Below are 26,243 nucleotides of genomic sequence, written 5' to 3' on the forward strand. Positions count from 1 at the left end.
ACAGCTTTATGTTAGCAAAAAAATCGGGGAAAAATCGGATCCATCAAAACCGGATCCAACCCAAGATCCGGAATTTTTTGGATCTGATCCGGTGCCGGTTCCAGCTTGAATCCGGCGGATCCGGTTGTCCGATATCCGGATCGGACCATCACTACAAAACAGCAATAAAATAGTTTTTGAAACTGTGAATCATAGACTGATAAAAGAAAAATGTCTCCATCCAAATTTAATTTGGAAGAATGATCAAACTAGCATCAGATTAGAGTACAGGAGCAATTATAATTCAATCATAATTAGTTGGGATTGTAGTACACCTTTTTACCTGCAAACCATTTAAATGATGTAACAAATAGGAAAGGGTCTTATTTTGAGGATTGTTGTTGGGCTAGGATAACAAACTTCCCTGAATGGGAAAGAGTCCAACCTGGCACAAGGAACACAAAAACTGTGCAATAACTTCCACTGTATTGACGTATACGGTTAGTTTTACCTGCATTTCTTGCGTAAGCTCAGGCAATGCAGCTTCTTCAGGTTCTGTATCATCCAATACATAGTCAGTGATCTTGATATGTCTTCTTACTCTGTCGTTGAGAACCTCAAAGAACTTGGCCTCGTTGTGTTTGGAGAAGAGTTCCTTTTTGATCTCCTGCTCTTTGATCTGTCTTTGAGTCTCCCTCTCCTTCTCGCTGTATCTCTCTTGGCTACAGGTTATAAAGATTTAACATTGGAAACACGAGACAAAGGTTTAAGAATGTTCAATTGTAAATTGAATTTGGTAAGATTTACAGTAGTAAAATCTCGATTCAAACAATTTACAGAAGGGGATAAACAATTCATATGGTGGGCTACCAGAGAGGCATGAGAAACTGTGAAAAAGGCATAAAGGGGTGTGAAAATTCAACTGTATTGCTTTTAATATGACTTAATGGTAATAACTAATAATCATCTTGTACTGGCCACTTGAAAATATTAAACATATAAAACTAAATGGTGGAATTTTTATATCAAAGTGTGATTTTGATGTGCTATTGAAATGGCAATAAAACTGTACGAGGCTGAGTTGAAGTTCATCCTGGAGATAAATAGCTGAAACCTCAACCAGTATTTTGCCAGATATAGGCTACAGAGATGTTTCCTCCCGAATACCTAGATTCCACATGACATTAAAGATAAGTTATTCCCTCAATTTGGTTTTAAATACTCTGTAAAATAAAATAATTCCTTTTTATTGTTATCGCCACAGTTTTCTTGCACACAGTAATCAATATAGTATATTACGTTACTAGTCCTGAAAATAACTGTTTACCGGACGAGTGTGGTCGTTCCCGTGCAAGACGAAGTCGAGTACGGGATTACCATACGAGTCCGGTACACACATTTTGGACGAGTTACGTACGATAGTTTACGTCATACTACTAAATCCGTACAAATATTTCCACCAACTAAAGGACTAAAAATCACTAGTCATAACCTCTCTTAGGGGTTATGTTTTTGTTTATAACCACTCATTGCCACATAAATACAGTATAATCAGCTGATTGGTGTCCGGTAAAACTCATTGCAGTATAGTAGTACGCAATGAAACCCCATTTGAATAAGCTGGTGGCAAACAGCTGTTTTCTGGACTAAATCCTTGTGTGGGAAGTTCGTCAAAATAATGTAGTGTGGCGTAAAATATATTTACTCAATGTAATTGCTTTTTATTTAAATGCTTGATTGTAAGACCTTCTTTATTGTACCACAGAACAGTTTCACATTCAATGGAAAATGAGTGGTTCTACTGCGTTGCACTTTAAACACACAGGAGAAAATTGTCCAAGCAATTGTGAGTAACCAAAGGAGTTTCAAATAATTCATGGAAAGATGCAAAAGGAATAAACAAAATTACCCCTAACCAATACTTTGTATATCTTTCATCAATTAATTGCAGGGAAAAATAAAACTTACAGTTGGGTGATCCATTCAGGAGAAACGAGGCAGTTTTGTGACAGTTTGCGCTCTAATGAGTTTACACAGGGTAGTTTTCTTTCTTCAATGATCTTGACGTCGTCATCATCTGTAAGAGACTTGTATGGCTTGACAGGGATGTGGTGTTTAGACTGTGACCGCCTCTTAACATGGTCTCCATTGTCATCTCTAGTGAGGTCGACAACGTCCCCACCAGCATCAGCGAGTTTTGATTTTGATGGTCCATAAAATGATGACAATCCGTTCCTGCAATTTCACAACAGAAAGAAAATGTAATCAATTGTTTTATAACACAAAAATTCCTCTATATTTGTCCATTGAATCTTTTTCCCCCTTATTGCTATATTGTAAGTAAATAAACTTGTCCCAGCTTTTAAAAAAACAAATTATGAACTCCTCGCTTACTTAAACTTACAAAATATGTTTGAAGCTTTTAAGTAGTGAGAAACAAATATGAAAACCACTAATGCTATTCAGCAAGTGTAACTCATCACAGCTTCTTTTCTTATAATATAGAAGCATTTATTTTACTTATTCCATATTTCCCTCCTGAAAGTGGTTGATAATCTTTCTAACCACACACCTGTCCGCATAAAGCAATGATACATGTCAATGATAGTCTATTCATTATATTCATTCATTATTAGCCAGTATAATTTTCCTTCCTTTGATTTTTACCAAAATTTGCCATATAGGGATAAAAGAGTGTACAAATTATTATTTTTCTGACCTAACCTATTTAACTAACCTTTAAGAAAATGTACAGGGTTATTCTAAATGATGGACCGATTTTTAATGCTTTATAATATTTATACTATTAAACTTACCGCTATAAAACACACATCAAACGAAAAAGCAACTCAAAGAGTTTATGCCTTCCAAAGACACATCATTTAACAAAATCGATCTAACAGAACTGTTAATTGTACAAAGTTAAAAAGTAACCTCCAACTTTTTTTACCACGAGAAATTTAGAGGTTACTTGACGTTTTAGCAAATAACTTTTAAATGGTGAGGAAATCGACCAAAGTGGAAGGTAATATTCTGAAAGAGAATAAAATTTCCTACAATCTACTATTACGCATATCTTGAAAATACTCAATAAATGTAGCCTAAATTTGGCTTAAAATAAAAAAGTGCGAAATTTAATGTTTGCTATGTTTATTGTCTACATTGAAGACGGGGATTTTCAACTTTTTTTCATTTTGAGGCAATTTTTGGTACCTTTCTTGAGTATTTTCAAAAAATGCATAATAGTAGATTGTAGGAAATTTTATTCTCTTTCGGAATAGTACCTTCCACTTTCGTCGATTTCCTCACCATTTAAAAGTTATTTGCAAAAACGTCAAGTAACCTCCAAATTTCTAGTGGTAAAAAAAGTTGGAGATTACTTTTTAACTTTGTACAATTAAATCTACAGTCCTGTTGGATTGATTTTGTTAAATGATGTGTCTTTGAAAGGCGTAAACTCTTTGAGTTGCTTTTTCGTTTGATGTGTATTTTATAGCGGTAAGTTTAATTGTATAAAAGTTATAAAGCATTAAAAATGGATCCATCATTTAGAATAACCCTGTATTATAAATATAAAATATATTATCTGCTAATACTTTAATACTTTTCAATGAAATGGCGACCATACAAAGTAGGTATTTTAAGCCAAGTATGAATGGAGATGAGTGTAGGATGAGTGGTACGATCTTGTAGTCTTGTTAGTGACTAAGGCCGACATATCCTTAGAAACAGCTGTTAATTAATAGCCCATACAGCTAATGGCAACTAAGGGACCTACACTTTATAGTGGAATCCGAACCACATTTCTGCCTTGGTATATATACGAATTGGTCTAATTATCAGGATAGTACTGCGGATAGTCGTAGTACTCACTCGTGCGGACGTTAATCCACACCAGGGAGTAACACATCCACAGTACATGCCTATAAAAATCCACAATTCACAACCTCCTAGTAGCTGGATTACAGGACGACGCCACCCGTCCCAGTTATCACCCCTCAACGATTATCACGTTTTAAAATATGTATAGATCCCATAAATAGTATTGTTAACAACAAGTCAGTAACTTTGTAATTTATTCCATAGTTGCTAAAACTTTTCATCCAAAATTATTAAAATAGTAGGATACATTTATCCTAAAATCCCAACATTAAACAATTTTCCAAAAGCTAAAATATAACTTCATACGGTACTGTAGTTGTTTTTCTAAACCACATTTAGCTAATCAATAAAAGGTTACAGTACCTGCAGTCTGCCTTGTGGGTTTTGTTAATCCAGTAGGATTACGCGCGTTTCGACAAATATATTGCCATCTTCAGATCCTAAACTTGAAACCTAAAATCTAAATCTAGATTCTAGATCTTGATTGCAAGCATCGTGTATCCTGTTTGGTGTTTTAATAGTAGGAGTTTGACCTCTTGAGATTTTAGGTGAGGCTGGGCTTGAACACCTCTCTGGATGTGTATAGCTTTTAATGGGACCTAAGGTTTTTAATCAAGAGGTTGGCGGCCTCTTTTTACCTTGCATTTCCCGGCCACATAGACTAACTGCCCAAGCGTTGAATGTATCTAGCAAAGCAACGGGTGAACCGGTACAGTACGAATGTGAACTGTACTGATAAAATGTTTGCGGCAGTGACCAGGATCCAAACCCAGGACATCGCTGCCTTGGGTCCCAAATCTGTGACGCTACCAACTAAGCCACCGACTTACCTAGATTGGACATCTAGAGGAGTCAGTTTTGGCGAGAGTAGATATGAGGGGCTCTATAGTAGCAGAATCTACAGAGAAATTACTAAACACAATAAATGATTACACATGTTCTTACGGTCATTTTTCAATGATCAATCTAGTAAAATAATAATAAAGAAACGTTTTAACTTACTGGAGCACACTCTTCTTGATTGAAGTACTAGGACAATCTTGAAACTCGCTTTTGTGGCTTGAATAATTGTTGTACTGTTGTAAAAGCTTTGAATAAGTCATTCTATCTGCATACAAATGAGTCTGAAAGGAATAATTAGCTTATAAATAGTAAAAAACAAAACATTTAAAATAGTTTGGGTTGTAACCAAGAATAAGATGTGAGAAATTTTTATGTAGGGTATCAACAAATTGAATTTGTTTTTCAAGAGAAGTTGGCGGTCATTCTTTGACCATACATTTAGCTCAGTGATAAAGGCCAAAACACAGTGAATGTCGGAACTTTCTCTGGTAAAGCTGAGTTTTCTCCTAGTAAGTTAACGTTAATGTTGTGTGTAAAAATCACTATTTGAGAGACATTTTTTTCAAAATTCCCCGAAAATTCTAATGGAGCTTCCCCCCTTAAGCTTAAAAATGTAGAATAAAAATGTCCTTCATAAATATTTATTCGTCTCCAAATTTTAATAAATGCTAAAAATGTAAATAATTTAACCTTAACAAACTTTTGGTTAAAAAGTTGTATGCAATTGAGTAAAGGTCTACATTGTTTAGCTTAAAAGGGGGGGGGGGTAGGGGGGAAGCTCCATTGGAAATTTCGGGGACTTTTCAGAAAACAATTTTCTCATCAAAGTCAATCACCCTAGGATAAATCAGCTTTACCAAAAAGAGTTCCGACACAAAACCTTTATTGACTGGGCTAATTTCCATATACGTGGTTCTGTGCATGGATTGTAGGCCTATACATAGCAAAGTGCTGTTATGATATAGACCGAGTATACAGTTTACAAAAGTAAAAAATAACCAATAATAGAAAACAATTTAAAGATTACTCTTAATAGAAAACAATTTAAAGATTACTCTGTGCGGAACACAATTTGTATCATTTTTAAAGATTGAAGAGAATAGTATAATGCATTTATTTATAACACTAATACACTAGCAATAGAGATCATTTGGTGAAAAGTGGCTGTTTCATTTTTTTTTTTACAACTCCTTATTAAAACATTGTTTGATAGAATAAGAAATTATGGAAAAGCCAATTGGCTGATTTATGAGTATTACGTACAGGGATAGGATAGGCCTACTAAAGAGAGTGAGACCTAATAATGGGAAAAAATCAATCAATGAATGGTATACAAAAAACCTTGCAAAAATGAAAGACAGATTATTATTTTTAGGCAAACTGAAAACACCAGAGGCTAATGTTCAGTTGAAAATTTTGAAAGCACAATATAAAGATGCTATTCATGAGGCTAAGCTTAACTTTAACGTAAATAAAATTGAAAGGAGTAAAAACAAGTGTAAGGCTGCGTGGCAAATAAGGACGCGTTGCAGAAAGTCAACAGTCCCGGAAGGTCAAATAATTTATACCTGTGCCGCTAGGTCAAAAACTACAATGTTTGCAGTGTCTGTAGATCAAAAATCCCAGTAAGTCAAATAGTACAGTCCGAGCTAAAAACGTGGTCTATGTTAAAGCAATTGACTTATTGGGAATTTGACATAATGCAACAGCAGTTTTAATATAACGAAATAAGATAAAATATAAGTTCAGTTTCGCTGAGTCAACAGTGCCGGAAGGTCAAAAGTATAATCTGTTAAAAACAGCGATAGTCCTCTCGACGCATGACTTCAATAATTTCGTGTTTTGGTTGTACTTAAAGTTGTGCTAAAATTTTGAAAATTGGCACAGAGCTTCTTGGTTAGTCCTACTCGATGACTATTTTGTTGGAACTTTAAACTATTAACAGATCTAATTAATAAAAATTGATATGTATGGTGAAATAGTTTTAAATCGTGATTTCTAGCATGAAAAAGTTAGCATGCGAGATTTTTTTTTGTTTTTGGGTTAAGGAAATTTTGTCTGTGGCAAAGTTGTAGCCAAAAGTGTGATGCGTAAAATATATTTTTTTGAATTTTTTACAATCAGTGGTTCAATAGATAACTTGGGTTGAAGAGGACGGCAAATTTAACATTTCGCAACGCATGGAAAGAACTACATCGTACGATACGACTGCTGAGTGGACTTTTAATTTACAGTTCTAAGAACAAGAAAAAGATGAATATACAGATCACCAGTACATTCATATTATTTATAAAACATCTTTCTGTATTACCAGCGTACATTTTTCACTTATAAGAATACATCATAAACAGGGTGTTAAAAATAAGCGGGGAGATACTTTACCTAGTAATTCCTTGGGTCAAAATAAACAGAAAATGAAGGATAACATTTTTTCCAAAATCGTTTCGTCAACCAGATATCCGCCATTTTGTATTTTTTACATACAAATATTTATCTTTACACTTTTCCAACCGATGTTTATGAAACTTGGTATGTATCCAACTTGGTATGTAGGTAGGAGAGACCCATGTTATAAAAAAAGATTCATCTCGATTCACCCTAAAATTTCAAAATTTAACACTTAACTACGATATAATATACTTTACTACACCACAATATTTACGTATCACCATAAATCTTTAATAAAATAAAACGTTCACATTTTTAAAATCCAAAGTAAATCAATATAATCATATAATCAATATCAATATAATCAATATAAAAAAGTGCACTAGTACTTACTAGTGTCCAATAACAATTTGATGGATTTAACCAAAACCTTTTCTATTTAACTTATTTTCAGCTGTTAAATTTCAAACGATACGTTTTAGCTACATCATTAACATTACTATCATCATCATCGTTTGAGTTTGGGTTTGCGGCAATGTATTTTTATAATTAAAACCTTTAATTTGATACCTACCAAACTTGACCTCTGCTGCTATTAATTGACTGTATGGACTATTAATTAACAGCTGTGTCTAAGGATTACGTCGGCCTTAGTCACTAACAGGACAACAAGATCGCTCCACTTATCACACACTCAACTCCATTCATACTTGGCTTAAAATGCATACATTTGTATGGTCGCAATTTCAAAAACAGGTAAAATAGTATTAAAATTATATAAGAATTTTGTCTTAGTCTTTGTGGTCCATCCCCCTTAAGGGATTAAACAGTGATAATAGCTTAAGACAGTAGATATTTATGGCTATTATATTATTGATATACCAAGTCTCACTACTTTATCTATATTGTTAAAAAAATATAGCCAATCCAGGACTTTTCAACCATACTGTATAACGCCAACACGAAATTTTTCCGTTGAACTCCTCCGAATTTCTTAGGTGATTTTGACCATTCATGTCTCATTAGAAAAAGCGTGTCACGTACATTTGCAAACCAACCTTACATTTTTAAATCCCTTGGGCTCAGCCCCAGCGGCTCATGTTATGAACCCATGCTATGCCTATGAAGAACATATTGATTTATTTATATTAGGATCAGCCCAGTTAATTGCTGTTATGCAATTCAAGGAAATAATGTAGGTTACAATATTAACATGTTACTGATTTGTTTCAAATACTATATTTACTATTTCTATTTGGGTTTGCAGGATAATTTAATCCATTTTACCAAACAATAAAATTAATGGACAAAGTACTATATTTCATGAGCTATCATTGAAAGGACCGATTGAAGTCCTCATCAACCAAAATAATGCCTACTAAAGCAATTAAAATTGAGACGAACATGTAATGCACGAAATCAGGTGGTTCTTAAGTATGTGAAAAAATGTATCGCTATTCAAAAACAGACGGAAAACTTGTAACCATATTCTTGACAACGGGTGTAACCATGTAACATGGCTACATTATCAATGACAAACGTGGACAACCTTATACGAGTGTGAGTACGTCCGAAAACAGAGTAAGTCCGAAAACAACTCTAAAAAACAATAAGCAATAAATTGCAAGAACCGTTGCTTATATCATTGGGTGCGGTATACACGTATCCACTGACGTGTATACTCAATGCTTATATCGAACTGTTATATGTACATCGTGAGTTGTTCCATTAGTTGTTCCATTTAGTTGTGTCCATTAGTATAATATTTTAGTTGACTCTTTAAGTCGGCGGAAATTGTGACTGTTATTACCCTTGAAATAATGTTTGTGTAGTACTTTGCAATCCTACCAATGCTTATATAATCATACGATTACAATTTTCTGGTTAGAATATGTCGCATAGAGTGGTGACTACTGTATCTTTTTGGTTTGCTTGTAAAACAGGATCAACAGAGATTTCCATCGACTTAAACAATACGATACTCCCAAATTGTTCATTGCAATAACAAAATATCACACAGCTTGATGAATATTTGTGTGTAAACCACATACAGTACACCTTTATTCTATCTATTTTACCTTTTTTTTCCAAGACTTTATAGAAAATCACGCATTACGTGATCAGTGAAGAAAAGGCTGTATCCCATGTGTTTTATAGGTAAAGAAGACAAGGGCGCTCCTAGACATATATTTTGGGGGGGGGGGGTCACCGGGGGCCTGGGGGGTATGGAATACCCCCCAAAAAGGAGGGGGTCTTGGGGTTCCCCCCAGGAAAAATATATAAATAAATAAATATAGGCTATAAAGGGTGATCAACTCAAGGAGGCCACCATTGGGATATCGGAAACGGTAAAAATTAGAGAAAACTTAAAATGGAAGACATTCCTTTATTTTTTGTGGCAGTTTAAAATATGATTTTAGTCGTTTGAAATTCAGCCGACATTTTCCAAAATGGCGGCCAAATTTGAAATTTCTTATCGAACACCCTATATTTTATCATGTTTTCGGACATAATAGGCAATTTTAAAACTTTTTTATCCCTGACATTTTTTCGATAAACCCACTCGTTTAGGAGTTACAGCCTATGGAAAAATGACTTCCGATGTACATATTAAATCATGTAGCTCCTAAACAAGTAAGTTTAAAGCAAAAATACGAGGGGTAAAAAAGTCTTACAATTGCATCCACATTCCAAAAAGACCATAAAATTAATTAAAAATATAAATTATATTATTTAGAAAAATGGCGGCAAACTTGAAAAGTGGAAAACTTTTTATTTTATAGTCTTTAAGGAATGAAGATGCAATTCTAAGACTAATTAACTTTTTGCAATTTTGCTCTAAACTTACTCGTTTAGGAGCTACATGGTGTAAAATGTACACCGGAAGTCATTTTTCCATAGGCTGTACTCCTTAACGAGTGGGTTTATCGAAAAAGTGTCAAGGCTAAAAAAGTTTTTAAATTGCATATTCTATCCGAAAACATGATAAAAAACTAAAATCATATTTTTAACTGCCACAAAAAATAAAGGAATGTCCCCCATTTAATGTTTTCTCTAATTCTTACCGTTTCCGACTTCCCAATGGTGGCCTCTTGAGTTGATCACCCTGTATATATGAATTTGAACGGATGGTGTTTTTGGCCTCTAGGGACCTCAAAACGAAAAATTAAATCGGTCCCGGGTCCAGGTGTTACCATAAGTACTACGGTAATAGCTTATTCCCTATATGGGAAATTCGCCAAAAACCTAATAGTTATATAGAACAATATTACATTCAACCAGCTGTTAGTTAAAACAAATTATGGGACTAAAACAAATCGATGATTACAAAGATTCCTTTAAAAAATAATTTGAACATCCTACTATTTTTCTATGCAAATTTAAATAATCTGCCATCCTCATACCTAGGAATTGAATGTATCAATGGTCAGCATTACACATAGTATAAATAAGTCAACTCTAAATATGTCTTTAAATTTGTTTCCAAATGCTGAATTTGTGTCACAAATGCTGAATGTTTACAGCTGTTATGCTAAGCAAATTATATTGTACTAGCTGTAATCCGCGGGCTTTGCCCCGTTTAACTTCTCAATTTTCAAGATGATCTCGTTCGCATGGCTCAATCACGTCCTGGTTGAAGTTCGTTCGCTACGCTCACTCACCTTTAGGTTGGAGCTCGTTCGCTGCGCTCACTTGCCTTCAGGTTAGCTCGTTCGCTACGCTCACTTGCCTTCAGGTTAGCTCGTTCGCTACGCTAACTCGCCTCCAGGTTGAAGTTCGTTCGCTACGCTCACTCACCTTTTGCTTGCAAATTAGCTGTTTTCATAAATGAAAAAGAAATAATAGTGCTGCACCCTGTTGGTAATCCTTGTAACTTTAATGCTATTGAACATCATAGAACAGAACCAACTTGTTTGATTGAAACAGCTGTTAAGATTCATTAATTCCATTTCTCATAAGGTTAACATGGGAAACTCCAGAGCCACTGGGGCGGAGCCGATTGGACGGATCACGAAATTGATGGCGTATAAACCTATTCCATGAAATTCTACACGTATGTACCAAGTTTCGTGGCAATCGGTTCAGCGGTGTCTGAGTTTATCACTGCCAAACAAACAAATATATATATATATACAGGGTTAGTAAAAAGTGTGGAGACCCCCTGTTATTTTTTTAACGGCCCATACTAGAAAAACTAAACTCGGCACACCATTATGGCATGTTATTAAGTACTTTTTGGGCACAACCGCCACTTGGTGTTCATCCCCAAACTGGGAAATTTGGGGTAAACTAAAAAATTTCAAATACAAAGACCCATCGAGTGACCCCTCATTTTGAAGGTCCTGGTAAAAGAAAACCAACAACGCAAACTAGAGGTCTCTATCTCAGCTCAGTACAAAATGGCAGCCAATTGAAATTCTCATAAGTTCCCAAACCCAAAATGGGGGATTTTGGGGGAAACTCAAAAATTTTAATGATAAGCCCCATCGAGTGACCCCTCATTTTGAAGGCCATAATAAAAGAAAACTAACAACGCTAACTATAGGTCTCTATCTTAACACAGTAAAATATGGCAGCCAATTGAATATAAAATTGCAAGTTATTTCCAATTTCTAAAGATTTCAATCAGCTTCCATTTTTTACTGGATTGAGATAGAAACCTCTAGTTTGCGTTTTTGGTTTTCTTTTACCAGGACCTTCAAAATGAGGGATCACTTGATGGGGCTTATCATTTAAAACTTTTGAGTTTCCCCCAAAATCCCCCATTTTGGGTTTGGTAAGCAAGTGGCTATTATGCTTAAAAAGTACTTCATAACATGCCAAAAAGGTGAGTAGAGTTCAGTTTTCCTAGTGTGAGCCGCTACAAAATTTACAGGGGGTCTCCAGACTTGGAAAGCTGCAAGTTAAATTCAATTTATGAGAATTTCAATTGGCTGCCATTTTTTACTGGATTGAGATAAATACCTCTAGTTTGAGTTTTTGGTTTTCTTTTACCAGGACCTTCAAAATTAGGGGTCACTCGGTAGGTCTTTGTATTTGAAATTTTTGAGTTTCCCCCAAAATCCCCCATTTTGGGGATGTACACCAAGTGACGGTTATGCCCAAATAGTACTTCATAACATGCCATAAAGGTGTGCCGAGTTTAGTTTTTCTAGTATGGGCCGTTAAAAAAAAAAACAGGGGGTCTCCACACTTTTTACTAACCCTGTATATACAAACATCCTCTTTTATACTTATAGACTAAAAGCTGGCTTAGAAGGTTAGCGTCGGCTGCTAGACTTTAAAAAAATTAAAACTTCATTTCTAAAATCTGGGACCCTTAATTATAATTATGGCTTTGACATCCCTAGTGGAAGACATCAATAGAAATCAATAGAAAAAATCTATTGATATCACTAGATGCTTAGTGATATCAATAGATGTTCATGGATATCATTACAAGTAAATACAAACAAATAGACATAACTGAAAACTTAGTCAATACATATCACTAGACATCTATAAACATAAAATATATCAATATAGATCATTAGAGCAAACAAATCGTTCATTGATATCAATAGAGAATATTTTTTAAATATGTTAGATGTAAATATAAATCAATAGACATCAATACGGGTAAATAAAATTCAAAATATCTCTAAAATGTATCACATACCTATGAGCATTATGGATTATACAAAATATCAATGTAAAGTGGTTAAATAAACAGTAATAAAAATGTTATTTTTTTTTAAAAAAAGGAAAAACTTTAGTTTTAGGTCATAGACGTTAGCTGAGGTACCTAAAACTCAATATAATTTTAAAATATATCATTTTAAAATTGTTGTAAAACAGTTACAACTTGTATTAAATCTTATTTTTTAAACTGCCAAAAACTGATTGCTAAATAATTTTAAAATTGTTATAAAACAGTTTACAACTTGTATTAAAACTAATTTTCTTAAACTTCAAAAAACTGATTGTAAAACAATTTTAAAATTGTTGTAAAACAGTTACAGCTCGTATTGAAACTTATTTTTTTCAACTGCAAAAAACTTATTGTTAAACATTTTTAAAATTGTTTCAATCTTATATCAACATTGTTGTAATATGAAGATTAAATCAAAATGTTTTAAAATTATTATACAACAATTGTAATACAACTTTCGACAACTTTTAACAATTTCTTTCCTAATGGGTTATTAGGGATAAAAATTACTCACAAATTCATTATTGAATTGAATTCCTTATTTCTAGAAATCAATAAAAATAAATTGTATTGACACACTATTCACATCACCCAAGTAGCAAGAAAACAGTTTGAACTGGTAATAAAACAGTTTTGAAACATTTTAAAGCATATAGGTACATGCTTGAAATGACACAAATGCCATTGAAAAATCTTTTCAAAGTTTAATTATGAGGCCTAACACAGCTTCTCGCATTCAAAGTGGCTATCATTACTTAGACAGACATGAAGCGTCCGTGGCGTAATGGCTTAGACATCCGGCTACCATGCTGGAGTCCCAGGTTCAATTCTCGAGAACACCTAGAGCTTTTTGACAAGAATTTTTTTACTTTTTCATTTTTATTTTATTTTTAGTGCATAGTAGATGTGATTCAATGTGTTGAAACAAATTAAAAATTGTTTTTTAACAAGCTACAAATTATTTTCAATTAAGCTAATGACTCGGATCCTATATTTACTTGTATTGATATGTATTGATGTGTATTGATGTGTATTGGCCCAAATACACATACGTATCAATACGTATCAATATACAATTTTTGTATTGATATATATTGATCACTTCCACTAGGGATTCCCTAGTTCTCAAAATTATCTTTCTTTCAACACAAAAATAATGAAAATCCGTCGACTGGTTAATTCAGAATGTGAAAAACCATATTTACGTTTTAATAATATATATGATAGTTTGGACAGGTTTCAACCCTTCCGAGGCGTAATACATTTACACAGTTTATGTGTAGACTACATTATAACTTATAAAATAGTTCTAAAATTAAATGGATCTCCTTTTACAAACGTATATAATAACCAGAAATTTTCAGATCGTCCTTGCGTGTATTTTATGCCACAAATTTTGACGAAAGGCTTTTCATTACATAAACTATACCTATTTACAGTGTTGACCAAACAGTTGGCAAGAAGCATTAATAGATAAGCTATGTACCAAATATGATAATTTTAGCTCTATTCTAATTATGACAAAACACGAAGTAACTAAAAGCAAGTTTTGTTGGTGTAGTAAGCGTTGCAGGAGGTCTACTTTACACTGAATCGACGTTCACTTTTATTGCTTTTGATCTTCCGGCACTGTTGACTCAGCGAAACTGAACTTGTATTTTACCGTATTTCGTTATATTAAAACTGCTGTTGCATTAGGTCAAATTCCCAATAAGTCAATTGCTTTAACATAGACCACGTTTTTAGCTCGGACTGTACTATTTGACTTACTGGGACTTTTGATCTACAGACACTGCAAACATTGTAGTTTTTGACCTAGCGGCACAGGTATAAATTATTTGATCTTCCGGGACTGTTGACTTTCAGCAACATTCCCGCAAATAATTAACATTAATAGGCCTAATAGTAATTTGTTAAGTAAGAATCAGGAAGTCAATATACATCCCCATGTATTTAATGAATATTTTATTAATTCAGTAAAAGATATTAAGAAACAAATAGATAACCCCTGTATTAGTGTAAGAGACTTAGTGCATAAGGTAAATATTAATCGTAAGGTTTTTGAATGGAAGTTAATCTCACCCAGTGATGTTATTAATGCTGCAAAGAGGATGAAAAACACAAAAAGTAAAGATATTTATAATTTATCTAATGATCTGGTTAAAAATATAATTCACAGTATTGCTCAACCGTTATCTTTTAGCTTTAACCAATGTCTGCAGGAAGGTATTTTTCCTAGTAAATTAAAAATCTCAAAAATATGTCCAATTTATAAGAAAGGCGCAAAAGACAAACCTGAAAGCTATCGACCTGTGTCGGTGATTCCAATTGTTGGTAAACTCTTTGAAATGTTGGTGTATGATCAAGTTAGTTATTTTTTAGAAGACAATAACTTTCTCAATTTTTCTCAATTTGGTTTTCGGAAAGGAAAATCCACTATCGATGCTGTGGATCGGCTCGTAAGAGAAGTGCTCATGACTTTTGAGAACAAAGCCTATGCTCAGGCCACTATGTGTGATCTGAGCAAGGCTTTTGATTGTGTTGACCATGATGATCTTTTATTAAAACTTAACTACTACGGGTTTTCTGGTAATTCATTAACTTTTTTTGAATCTTATCTTAAAAATAGACTTCAAACTGTCTCAGTTAATGGTGAACATTCCAAGGAAATCTTGGTTCAATACGGAGTCCCACAAGGATCTGTTTTAGGACCCCTGCTGTTCTTAATTAGTATTAATGATCTTCCTAGCTCTGTTCGTACAAAGTCTTTGTTATATGCTGATGATACCACTTTTGTAGACATTTCTGATGACTTTGTTCATCTCAATTTACTTGCCCAGACAACTTTGAAAGACGCTGCAACTTGGTTTAAAGCAAATGGATTTTTACTTAACAATCAAAAAACTCAAAAAATGTTATTTACATTAAGAACTGTAGATGGTGTAATTACTGATGATTTGGTCTCAAATGCAAAGTTTTTAGGAATTTATATTGATGACAAGTTAAACTGGCAACCACATATTGAGCACATATCTTGTAGACTTTCACGAGTTATCTATCTTTTTAAACGATTGACAATGTGCGTTCCAAGTCATTATCTAAAAACAGCTTACTTTGCCTATTTTAAATCTATTCTTAGATATGGTCTGATTTTGTTTGGCAACTGTGCTAAAATTGATGACATTCTTATCCTTCAGAAGAAGGCAATTAGAGTTATGACCAAGTCAGATGAAAGTGCTCATTGCAGGCCTTTATTTATTCAGTTGGAAATACAAACCATTATCAACCTTTACATTTTTGAACTTGTATCTTATATACTAAAAAATCAGGATCTTGTTACACTCACTGGGGATATGCACAGTTACAACACTCGTAATAGGGATAAAGCAGTAATTGAGTACAATAGGCTCAGCAAATCACTGTCTAGTCATGTAGTACTATCCCTTAAGGTATACAATAAAGTAATTAATCTTAGTAAGAAATATACTGTTAAAGTTTTTAAGAACAAATTTTATGAGTGGTTATCTAAAAATCCTTTCTATTCACTTAGTGAATTTTTCTTATTAAAACAGATAGAATTTTAATGTTTAAAATCTGTTATGTATAATTTTTGATTCTTGTATAGTTCCTATGAATTGTATATTTCTATGATATGTGATATTACCCTTAGGCCTAATTATTAGTATAGAGACTTGGCATTTCTGCTGTAAATTTGACTTTGTTAATGCTTATGTAGCCTGAAAGACAATAAACATATTCTTATTCTTATTCTTATTCTTACTAGCGCTAATCTGGACTCTAGCTACAAGGTATCCTATTTAATAGAATTGACACGCTAAGTACCGTACAGTAACTGCAAAAATAACACGAATTTGAAATTGGGAAAACAAAAATATTCTTTTGCATATCAAACAAACTTATCTAGCTCTCTATAAAACTATAAGAACACCTCTAGAGTTGTCAACAAGCACATTTAGGATGGGAGTCATTTCATACCTGATCCAAAGCTGTCACTTTAGGTGTAGATGTCCGCGAAGGTCGTAACTGGCTACTAGCAAAACCATTATAAATCGAAGAGTGAACTCCGTTCTGCTTCTTTTCAGGAACCGAGACATTTATTTCCAGCTTTTTACTGGAATTCGAAAGTCCAACACACATTTCCAGTTGCTTCTTTTCTGTTGACAAAAGAATAACAATTTAGTGTATTAACTTTGGACTTATTTTAAAAATAGGCTATTTTATTCATGACAAATTGGTTTTAAAAACTACTAAACTTACTGTGCTGTAATCTAACTAGGGCCAACACATAAGCTTATTAATGTTCTTATATTATTCTTATAAATTGGCGTGCCTATAGATGTATAGGTCAAAAAGTAAACTTACAATTTTAAGATTGTTCTGTTTATTTACATTTACATTATTTAAATTTGAGAGTTGTTAATATTCTTTTGATGACAGTCAGTTTAACAAAGCCAGAAAGAGTTTACAAAATAAAGTTTTACAGTCAAGTGTTTCTTTCTATAATAATTAACGGTAGGCATGTATCTCTTATGTACAGTGCATTTTTTTAAATCACGTAATTGTCTTCTGTGCTCTCAGGTAGAAAAGCACAGATGAAGCAACTATAGTCAGTGCTCGATTTGCGATGGGATTCGATGGAACGATGTTCCGATAACTCTCTTTTTGGAAAGATAAAAATATTGGCATTAATAGGTACATAAACAGGTAGGCTACTAATGACATTAAATAGGTTACAGTTTCCTGGCACCTCATTTTTTACCAATCGAGTACCTACTGACTATAGTTAAAACATACAAATAATTAAATAATTACACTTTGGATATAATTTACCTTGATTGCTCCTGTGCAAGTGAGGACTATGTGTTTTTCTTGCTGTCAAGTCAGCATTAAAGTTTCTAGGCTTTATCCTAGTAGCCGTGTTTGTGAGAAGTGGTCTTCTCTCCACTGGCTTTTGCTCCTTCAACAAAAACAATTACATCAATGTAATAGTTAAAGAACTTAACTATGTACTAGATAGCACTAGTTGTTAGAGGATAACATTACTTGTAAAGTTAAATAAGGAGACTTTTGCCAACTAACAAAACCTTTAACTTGATTAAAATACAATAGAACCTCAATTAACCAGGGGCGGATCAACCGGGGTCAATAGATGCCTCTAAAATTAGGTTACCGGTACATAACCTCATTGTCCAAGCATTATTTATTATTTATTATTATTTTATTATTTACTATGCACATTCTTGCTTTTGAAACATCACAGTTCATTTGGAAAATAAAAAGTAAGATTGTAAATTTGAAGACATGTAAGAGGAATAATCGATCAATAGCTTCAACGTCAAGCTATCCGCTTGGCGCTTACACCTTGACAATCGTCTGCTCACACATCTGTCTGCTGTGCGCTTGCTTTGTCACAACAGTTTGTGATTGGGCAATCAGTTACCATGACTACTTTAGTAGCCGGTGATTAGTAACCATGGAAACTGGTTAATGTGTGTATGAAGAGAAAACCAAGAAAAAATAGAACAAAGAGAAAGAATAAGTGATGTTTTTATGTAAATGTTATCTTAATCTTATTTTACAATTATTGTTATTATTATTGTTAAGTACTATGTTTTTATACTTTTTTATGAGTTTTCTAATGTTTGCATTAGTTTCAGTAGCATATGACTAGCAGTAGATACTAGAATTTCTATTAATCTGTTCTTTACAAGTTTTATTGCTGTACAGTGTTTTTTTCTTAAAAAAAAGTTTGAGTAAGCTGTGATTTTAAACCTTGCAGTTTATACTACTGAACCAATGAGCACGTTCTGGGAACACTGACAGATAGGGCCAATGCATAAAATGTGTCGTTCTGGGAGACTGGTGAGTTAACATAGCAGACAGGTATTTCCTCTTTTTCCTCCACCGGTGCAAGATTTATGCACCAGAGAAATTGTACGGTGCATAATACACCAGCGGCCTCTGATAGGTCAGTTTCTTGGACAACAGTATGCAGCTACGGCAAGATGGCGGGTCCATAGAATAATTTTCATCAATTTGATGGGTTATATTACTTCATGAGTGAATAATTTATTCTATGAGGGGGGTTATATTACTTAATAAGTGAATAGTTTTCAAATCATTTATTCTCTGAGGATAAGTTTGTTTTATTTAAATATTATAAAGTAAATAGTAGGTGGATGTGTAAATTATAATTTGATGTACGTACTGTAAACCAGTGACTAACCGTTCTGGGATACCAAGACTCTTGCCCAGGGACGGTACCGGTGAGTAAGTCACCGGTTCATCTGCACCGGTACATGTTCCCAGAACGTGCCCAATGTTAATGACTTATCATGATTGTAGTGTACTACTAATTGTATTTTAATGATGTAATATCAATATGCAGATTATCACATTAACGTCCATTTAAACAGTTTAAGGCATTTTTATGGATTTTTTTCAAGTTGGATTAACCGTGGTTTCAGTTGTCCGTGGTCTCCCTCCCTCCCATTACCCCGGATAATCAAGGTTTTACTGTACTACAAATTAGGCTACGCTGACAAAAAATAACTGTTAATACTTCCCTAACGTTCCCTAACTGAAAGAACTTAATATCTTAATCAGTAACAAGGCATCATGTCTTTTGTTGGCAGAGCTGCAGGTCGGTTGTGGTGCAAGTTGACGGGATAGGTGGGTTATTTTTAAGATGTATATTTTATTAAAATTAACACATTTCTACTATGTTTGACTACCAGATAACTACTTTAAAAACCGGGTTTTGTTGTTGATTAGATGAGGAAAAACAAGCAAGATTAAAATTTTCATTTAAACCAAATGTTTGAATAAATATTAAATGAGATTAAAATGTTCAATAATTCTTGGTGCACAAAGGTTACACACACTCTGGGGTATCAGCATTATATCCAATTTAAAATACTATGGAGTATGTATTAGCCATTAGGACTTGGCCATTGATAAGTAATTTAAGTGAAGAAAATTGGGCCAAGCTCATTCATAATTGGATTTTAAAAACAAATTATAGAAGATGTTAAAAAGCAGTAATATGGATCTTACATTTTTACTGTCGAGATCGATTACTTCTATGACATCAGGATCATTTTCTTTAACCTCTTGACTCATAACTCTTTGACGAAAGGTTTTCTTCTCAATCCTTATCTGTAACCATAAAAATTATGATAAAAATGAAGTTTTTACCAAAAATAATTTAATGTTCAGTATAAAACACAGTAGAAATCAAATAAGATGAGCTAATTTAGTGTTGAGATAAGAAAAAGTTTACTCAGAAAAAGTAGGCAAAACTTTTTTATTTGATTCACTGGTATAAACACCTACTCAAAAGAATCATTTCTGTTTTAAACATGTCTTTAAAATGACTCAAACATCTTTATTTTTGACAATTGTTACAAACTGCATATTAGCGTCAACAAAAATTTCTCTTAAAACAAATCAAAACAATGTGTTATACTTATAGATAAAATCTAAAAACTAAAGATCATTGTTCTCTTAAAAATTCTTCAACACTGTAACACAGTGTGACAAAATAAGACTCTTAACCCCCTTGCCAAATTTGTCCACACTATTTTCCCTCTTCATGGGAGCGGGCAGTGCATTGAACAGTTTAATGCCATTGTAAAGTAAATGATTTTCAAAAAACAGTAGTTTTTTGTTTTGGAATGCCTAAATCGGACCCGGCTTCTCAACCATAGGAGATAGGGTGGGAAAGATTTTGAAAAAGGTCAATATTTTTCTTAACATATACAGAAATAGATGGAGGGAAAAGTAAGAATTTTATTGTTAACAAAAGGTGTTTTGCAGGAAAATTTACGATGCTGCTTAAAAACTGTTCTGATGGCTTTCTTTTGTGTAGTTTAAAAACTCTTTTGGAATTTAGACACTCATGTCCCCAAACTGCAACTGCATATGAAAGAAAAGGAAAAACCAGTCCGTAGTAAGCCACCACTAGAACTTTTTTAGAGTACAAACATGTTGCCAAATTTCTTAGTAAGAAATTTTTACAATCATCTGACCAATTGCTTTTGTCCTGAGGTCGTGCACACAACAAGGATGCAGACAACGACAATGATGTATCATCTGCAAACAAGCATACCCTACCTTCAGACTCAGGCACACAACTTGGTCATGGATAAAAAGGATGAAAAAGACTGAACCATGCACCGAGCCCTGGGGAATCGCAGCAGTGATTGCCAGGGGAGGTGAAAATGCAGTCTTTGAACAGTTGTTGTCATCAATGAAAGGAATTTGAACTGCCGAGTTCTGCCGGTCAGATAAGATTCCATCCAGGAGTAAGCCACACCTCTTATCCCGAGTGAGCAAAGAAGCCGTGATCTACCGTATCGAAGGCTTTGCTAAGATTGAAGAAGATTCCAGCTGCAACCTTTCTTGAATCAAGGGATTGAGTCAAAGATGAGACTAGAAGGTGGATGGCATCGACTGTACTTCTATTTTTTGTGAAGCTAAATTGGTCCGGGGAAAGAATATTGTGTTTATCAATATAAGATATCAGTCTAGAAGGAAAAATATTTTCAAATATCTTCGAAAAAGTTGAAATAAGGGAAATAGGACAATAATTGTTTATATCAATCTTTTTGCCCTTTTTGTGAAGAGGCCTTTTGTGCCCTATTTATCAATGAGGGAGATTTCCTACTGAATTTTAACTAAACACTAAATGAACCTGGTGAATATTAAGATAAAGAAAACTTACAGGAATATTTCTAATGTTTTGAGGCCGACTCAAAGATCTTTCGAAGTTTGTACCTGAAAAAAGAGAAAAACATAAATGCAGACATGGTCATAACGTAATACGTAATAATAAACGTAATACACATTTTTTATAGCCTACTTGTATCGAAAATATTTTTATTAAAAAAAATATTTAGACATAAAAAAATTATTAACTTATGATACGGTAATCCTACTCATATTATTACATACGGTAGCCTATATTTAAATTAAGCCTTCTGTTACATAATCATAATTCCCCATATTACCGGTGGTTTATAACAGCAGTTCAGCACAGTGCAATTTATTTGGACCCACATAAGTTAATAAACTTATCCCTAAATACTTGTTTTTCATAATTTATTAAGAAATAAAAACCTATTTATCAATCTTTTTTCCCCTTTAGATTACAGAATATTGGACCTTAAACATTTTATGATTATAGTCCTACTCTATTATTTAAAACATTTTTCATCTTAATTAGAAAGGCGGATTAGACTGGGACGGGTGGCGTCGTCCTGTAATCCAGCTATAGGAGGTCACAAATTGTGGAAATTTATAGGGATGCACTGTGAATGCGATGCTCCCTGGTATGGATTAACGTCCGTGCTAGTGAGTACTACGACTATCTGCAGTACTATCCTAATAATTAGACCAATTCTTTAATTACGAGGAAAAAATGTGGTTCGGTTTCCACAATAAACTGTAGGTCCCTTAGTTGCCATTAGCTGTATGGGCTATTAATTAACAGCTGTGTCTAAGGAATATGTCGGCTTTAGTCACTAACAAGACTACAAGATCGCGCCACTCATCCTACACTCATCCTTCACTCATATTTGGGTTAAAATACGCACATAGTGGCGTCCCCATCTTAAATAATTGATAATTGATTGATAATTGGGCGAACACAAATCTATTAGGACTAAATACAATAAACCTTTTTGGGAAAACTTAAAATAAATAGAACTTGTTATACCATAATAATTGTAATAGACTGAAATAAAGTATTTAATTTGAATTAATAAAAATAGCTGATTCCCTATATGGGAAATTTGCTAAAAAAGATAAATTGGTTCCACTAAAGACTTACCATCAGACATTGGGTTTTTATTTGTTATGACTGGTGTTGTCATGAACTTGGTTCTTTTGCTTGAACTTTGAAAGCTCAAAAATATATCTTCATCTTCTTCTTCAGCAACACTATCTCTGTAGACATTAAACGTTATTAGACACTTATGTTTATACTGCCTTCTGCTACTTCATAGGTTAATTTAAACTCTATCTTAAAAATGTTTCATTACTAATTTACAAAAAAAAAAAAAAAAAAAACAGCCAAGTTAGTTGGTAATTTTTAAATCTTAATATAAAAGCAAATTAACTTTTTTTTTGTCAAGTCTAGGTAGGCCTAAAGAAATTACGCAAAAATGTTTATTTATCTGGCAGCAATATATTTTAACGGATTAATTGATTAAACCTAAACTTCAAACTTTCTCTATGGTTTTTCTGAGTTAGTTCAAAATCATATAGATAGGCTACCAACATAGGTAGGCCTAGGTTAAATGATACCTAAATAAGGATGTCCTATATAGGCAACTTGTATAAAAAAATATACGGTAGGCCAATTGCAATATACGTTTTTTTTTCATACAATTAAAAAAGAGTAACTTTAAGAGCCTTAAATACAGCTTAAAAAAGCCAATACATTTAGGTCTATAGGCCTACAATGTACAGATTTAACTTATACCGGTATGTAAACAAAACTTAAAACTTAGTTTTATCTTAATGGCATAAGTATTTAAAGAAACATAAGTATTTTTAAGTTAAGATATTTGAAATCAATCAAAACTACATACCCATTAAACTTATTCCAAAATAATGATGCCTTTTTGACTGATATGGTTGTTTTTGCCATTTGACTAGTCTTTACCCCATTTTAACGATACTTCAATAAGTCAAACTTATGCTATGTCAAACTTTGTTGGCTGGTTAGACAATATTTCCTTTAATACCTAGAAACGAATATTGTTGTATAGAATCGAAAATATTTGATCAAATAAGTTAATAATCTTGTAGATTAAGCACATATAGTCATAGTCAATGGCGGTAGGGTACCGGTACCGGTAAGATGTAATTTGTGTCATTTGAATCCTGGGTCTGATGATGACTAGAGAGTCCCGATAGGGATCACCTAGTTTAACTTAAATTACCTACCGTCTTTCATGTGTATTTACCCTCTTGTGAAAAACAGTAGGTAGGCTACAAGTGTAAAAAAGCTTAATAGGAAGTGGGCCAGACCAACAGTTGACTGGGGGGGGGGGGGAGTTTTCAGGCTAAACAAAATGTTAAAAGACAGGTTAGGTTGGGTAATAAGTACAAGTACACAAATTATCCCTCCTCTAGTGTCTCTAGTTTTGGTCTTAATGTTCGCCCATTTATTGCGCAATCGCAGCGTTTGATTAAAATGTATCTTAGAAACATAAAAACAATGTAAAGTATACTGTTTTATATATCATTTTGTTTGGAAAATTATGGGCTTTAATGTAACATATAAAACATTAACTTACAAAGAAATGTACAACAATTTTTGTGGGGTTAACATTTCTCAAAAATTATAAAATAAATGAAAAAAAATTATGTTTGCGCTCAATAAATTGCTATAGTTTATAGGTCTACAAATATTTTTAAATGGCCACTTTATTCAGAATTTTATGAGGATTCCAAAAATATAATAATATAAGGAAGTAGGTTTGCAAATAAATAAGTAATGGGCAAAAAACTGATTTCGGTACATAGCGTTTAGCTAAGAATGCATAGCCTAACCATAGCTAGGAATCTGGCTGATAATTTACATCAATATCACTACCTACTTCTTCAGGATCATCAACCAGCCCTTCAAAATCACTTAAATCTTCTTATAATGCACCACGTATATCACTACTTTTGATTTTTAACACTAAAACAATGATAAACGCAATAAAACACATCAGTCTTCGGTGCGAGGTTAACCAAGCTGTTGACAAATACGCACGTCAGCTGTCTGAACAATATTTTCGGAACTAAAATGAAAAGCGTATAGAAACAGACATCAGGAGAAAGCTTTGAATCTGCTGTAAAAAACGATACATAACTCGATCCAGTTCAATCCGATTCCATCAGTCCCAGAGCTGTCGCCATAAACAGTGTTTGAGTGTCGCAAAAGCGACACATAACACAACAGCGGATGTGTTATGAGTCGCTTTTACGACACATAACACTCGGAGGGTTAAAGTGAAGTGATAGAGGACATGTTCACGCATTTACCAGAAGACCAACATCGTAACCAAGGAACGAATTTGAGTCTTTAGAGACTATATGTGTATCATTGTTCTCGGACCTAACCTATTGTCCCAGAATATTGCCATCGAAATAGATTTTGGCACGAGCGCTTCATGATTTTTCTTTAATGACTATCAAGCATTCCTGAGATACGACGTCAATAGGCTACTCTGCTTTGCGTAGAAATGTCCTTTAATTATCACACATCACTACATCAGTGACATTTTTGTCACTCTCCAGTAAATTGAATGTCAGCTTAGGGTCCCACAGGGTTCAATCTTTGAGCTTGTTCTCTTCCTGATTTTTATAAATGACTTTTTCGTACCTTGGAAGTGATGACTGTTTACAGCCGATTCATCTATAGCTATCTGGTGCAGGTCAAGGAAAATATAGATAGGCTAACCTCAGCTGCAGAAACCAACTGCACAAAATACGAGAAGAGGAGGAAATCTGAACCTTCCATTCTGCAGGCTGAGGAAGCAAAAAGAGTGATAGGTATCCTGTCCTTGGCATTAGACTCTAGTTAACCACCTGTACCAGGACATAAAGTAATTCCCTATATTATATCCTGTACATCAGCTGATAATAGTAAATTAAATGTTCTTTGTTTATTATGAATGCAAAACAAACAAAGTAAGACTTCAGTTAGAGTTACTACATCTTTACATTATGATCCAAAGTACCATGAACCATGGCCAAACTCCAATATTCCTTGGGAAAGGGTGCACATTCATCATGCAGGACCATTCAGAGGTACATACTTTTTCATAGCAGTAGATTCATATTATACAAAGTGGTTGGAAGTAAAGGAAACAAAAAGCATATCTAGTTTCTCCACTATAAGAATCTTAAGAGAAATGTTTGCAAGATTCGGCATTCCAAGTACAATTGTTAGTGATAATGGTCCTGCGTTCATTTCACATGAATTTAAACATTTTATGGAATCCAATGGTATCCAACATAAACTGATAACACCATATCACCCAGCTTCAAATGGACAAGGGGAATGTTATGTACAAACTCTAAAAAGGAAACTAAGTGCAATGGCTGAAGAATCTGGAGACATCCATACAAACCTATGTAGATTCCTTCTACAAACCCGTAAAGTTATGAACATAAGCACCGGAAGAAGCCCTGCGGAGATGATGTTCAAAAGGAGTATACGTACGAGAATTGATCTGCTAATGGCGAAAACGATCTCTGACACAGAAGGCGTTGGTACCTTAAGATGTTTTAGCACCGGCGATAACGTTCAAGTTCAAGACTACAGAAGTAATCATCCTAAATGGAAATTTGGTAAGGTGGTCAAAATATTAGGAAACTGCCATTATGAAGTTGAAGTTGAAGGTTTAATGGTTAAATGCCATGTTGATCAAATGCG

The 26,243-nt window shown here is 33.7% G+C and overlaps 1 protein-coding gene across 3 annotated transcripts in view; it reads right to left on the reverse strand.

Moving 5' to 3' along the window:
• Positions 1-26,243, reverse strand: part of LOC128982221 (sentrin-specific protease 1-like) — a 60,051-nt gene that overhangs the window by 27,851 nt on the left and 5,957 nt on the right. For 2 of the 3 annotated variants that reach the window (XM_054401287.1, XM_054401289.1), the window contains exons 2-9: positions 22,638-22,753; positions 21,531-21,583; positions 19,862-19,963; positions 17,636-17,762; positions 16,781-16,959; positions 4,864-4,985; positions 1,948-2,214; positions 491-701 (exon numbers count right to left, since the gene is read on the reverse strand). In XM_054401287.1, coding sequence (XP_054257262.1) covers positions 491-701; positions 1,948-2,214; positions 4,864-4,985; positions 16,781-16,959; positions 17,636-17,762; positions 19,862-19,963; positions 21,531-21,583; positions 22,638-22,753 — 1,177 coding nt within the window. Of the gene's footprint in view, positions 1-490; positions 702-1,947; positions 2,215-4,863; positions 4,986-16,780; positions 16,960-17,635; positions 17,763-19,861; positions 19,964-21,530; positions 21,584-22,637; positions 22,754-23,400; positions 23,557-26,243 lie in introns of all 3 variants that reach the window. The other variant, XM_054401288.1, reaches the window with a different exon arrangement.

Source organism: Macrosteles quadrilineatus, unplaced genomic scaffold, assembly GCF_028750875.1.
Source record: "Macrosteles quadrilineatus isolate MER2022 unplaced genomic scaffold, UCM_ALF_1.0 Scaffold_201__1_contigs__length_191814, whole genome shotgun sequence".
Classification (NCBI taxonomy): domain Eukaryota; kingdom Metazoa; phylum Arthropoda; class Insecta; order Hemiptera; family Cicadellidae; genus Macrosteles; species Macrosteles quadrilineatus.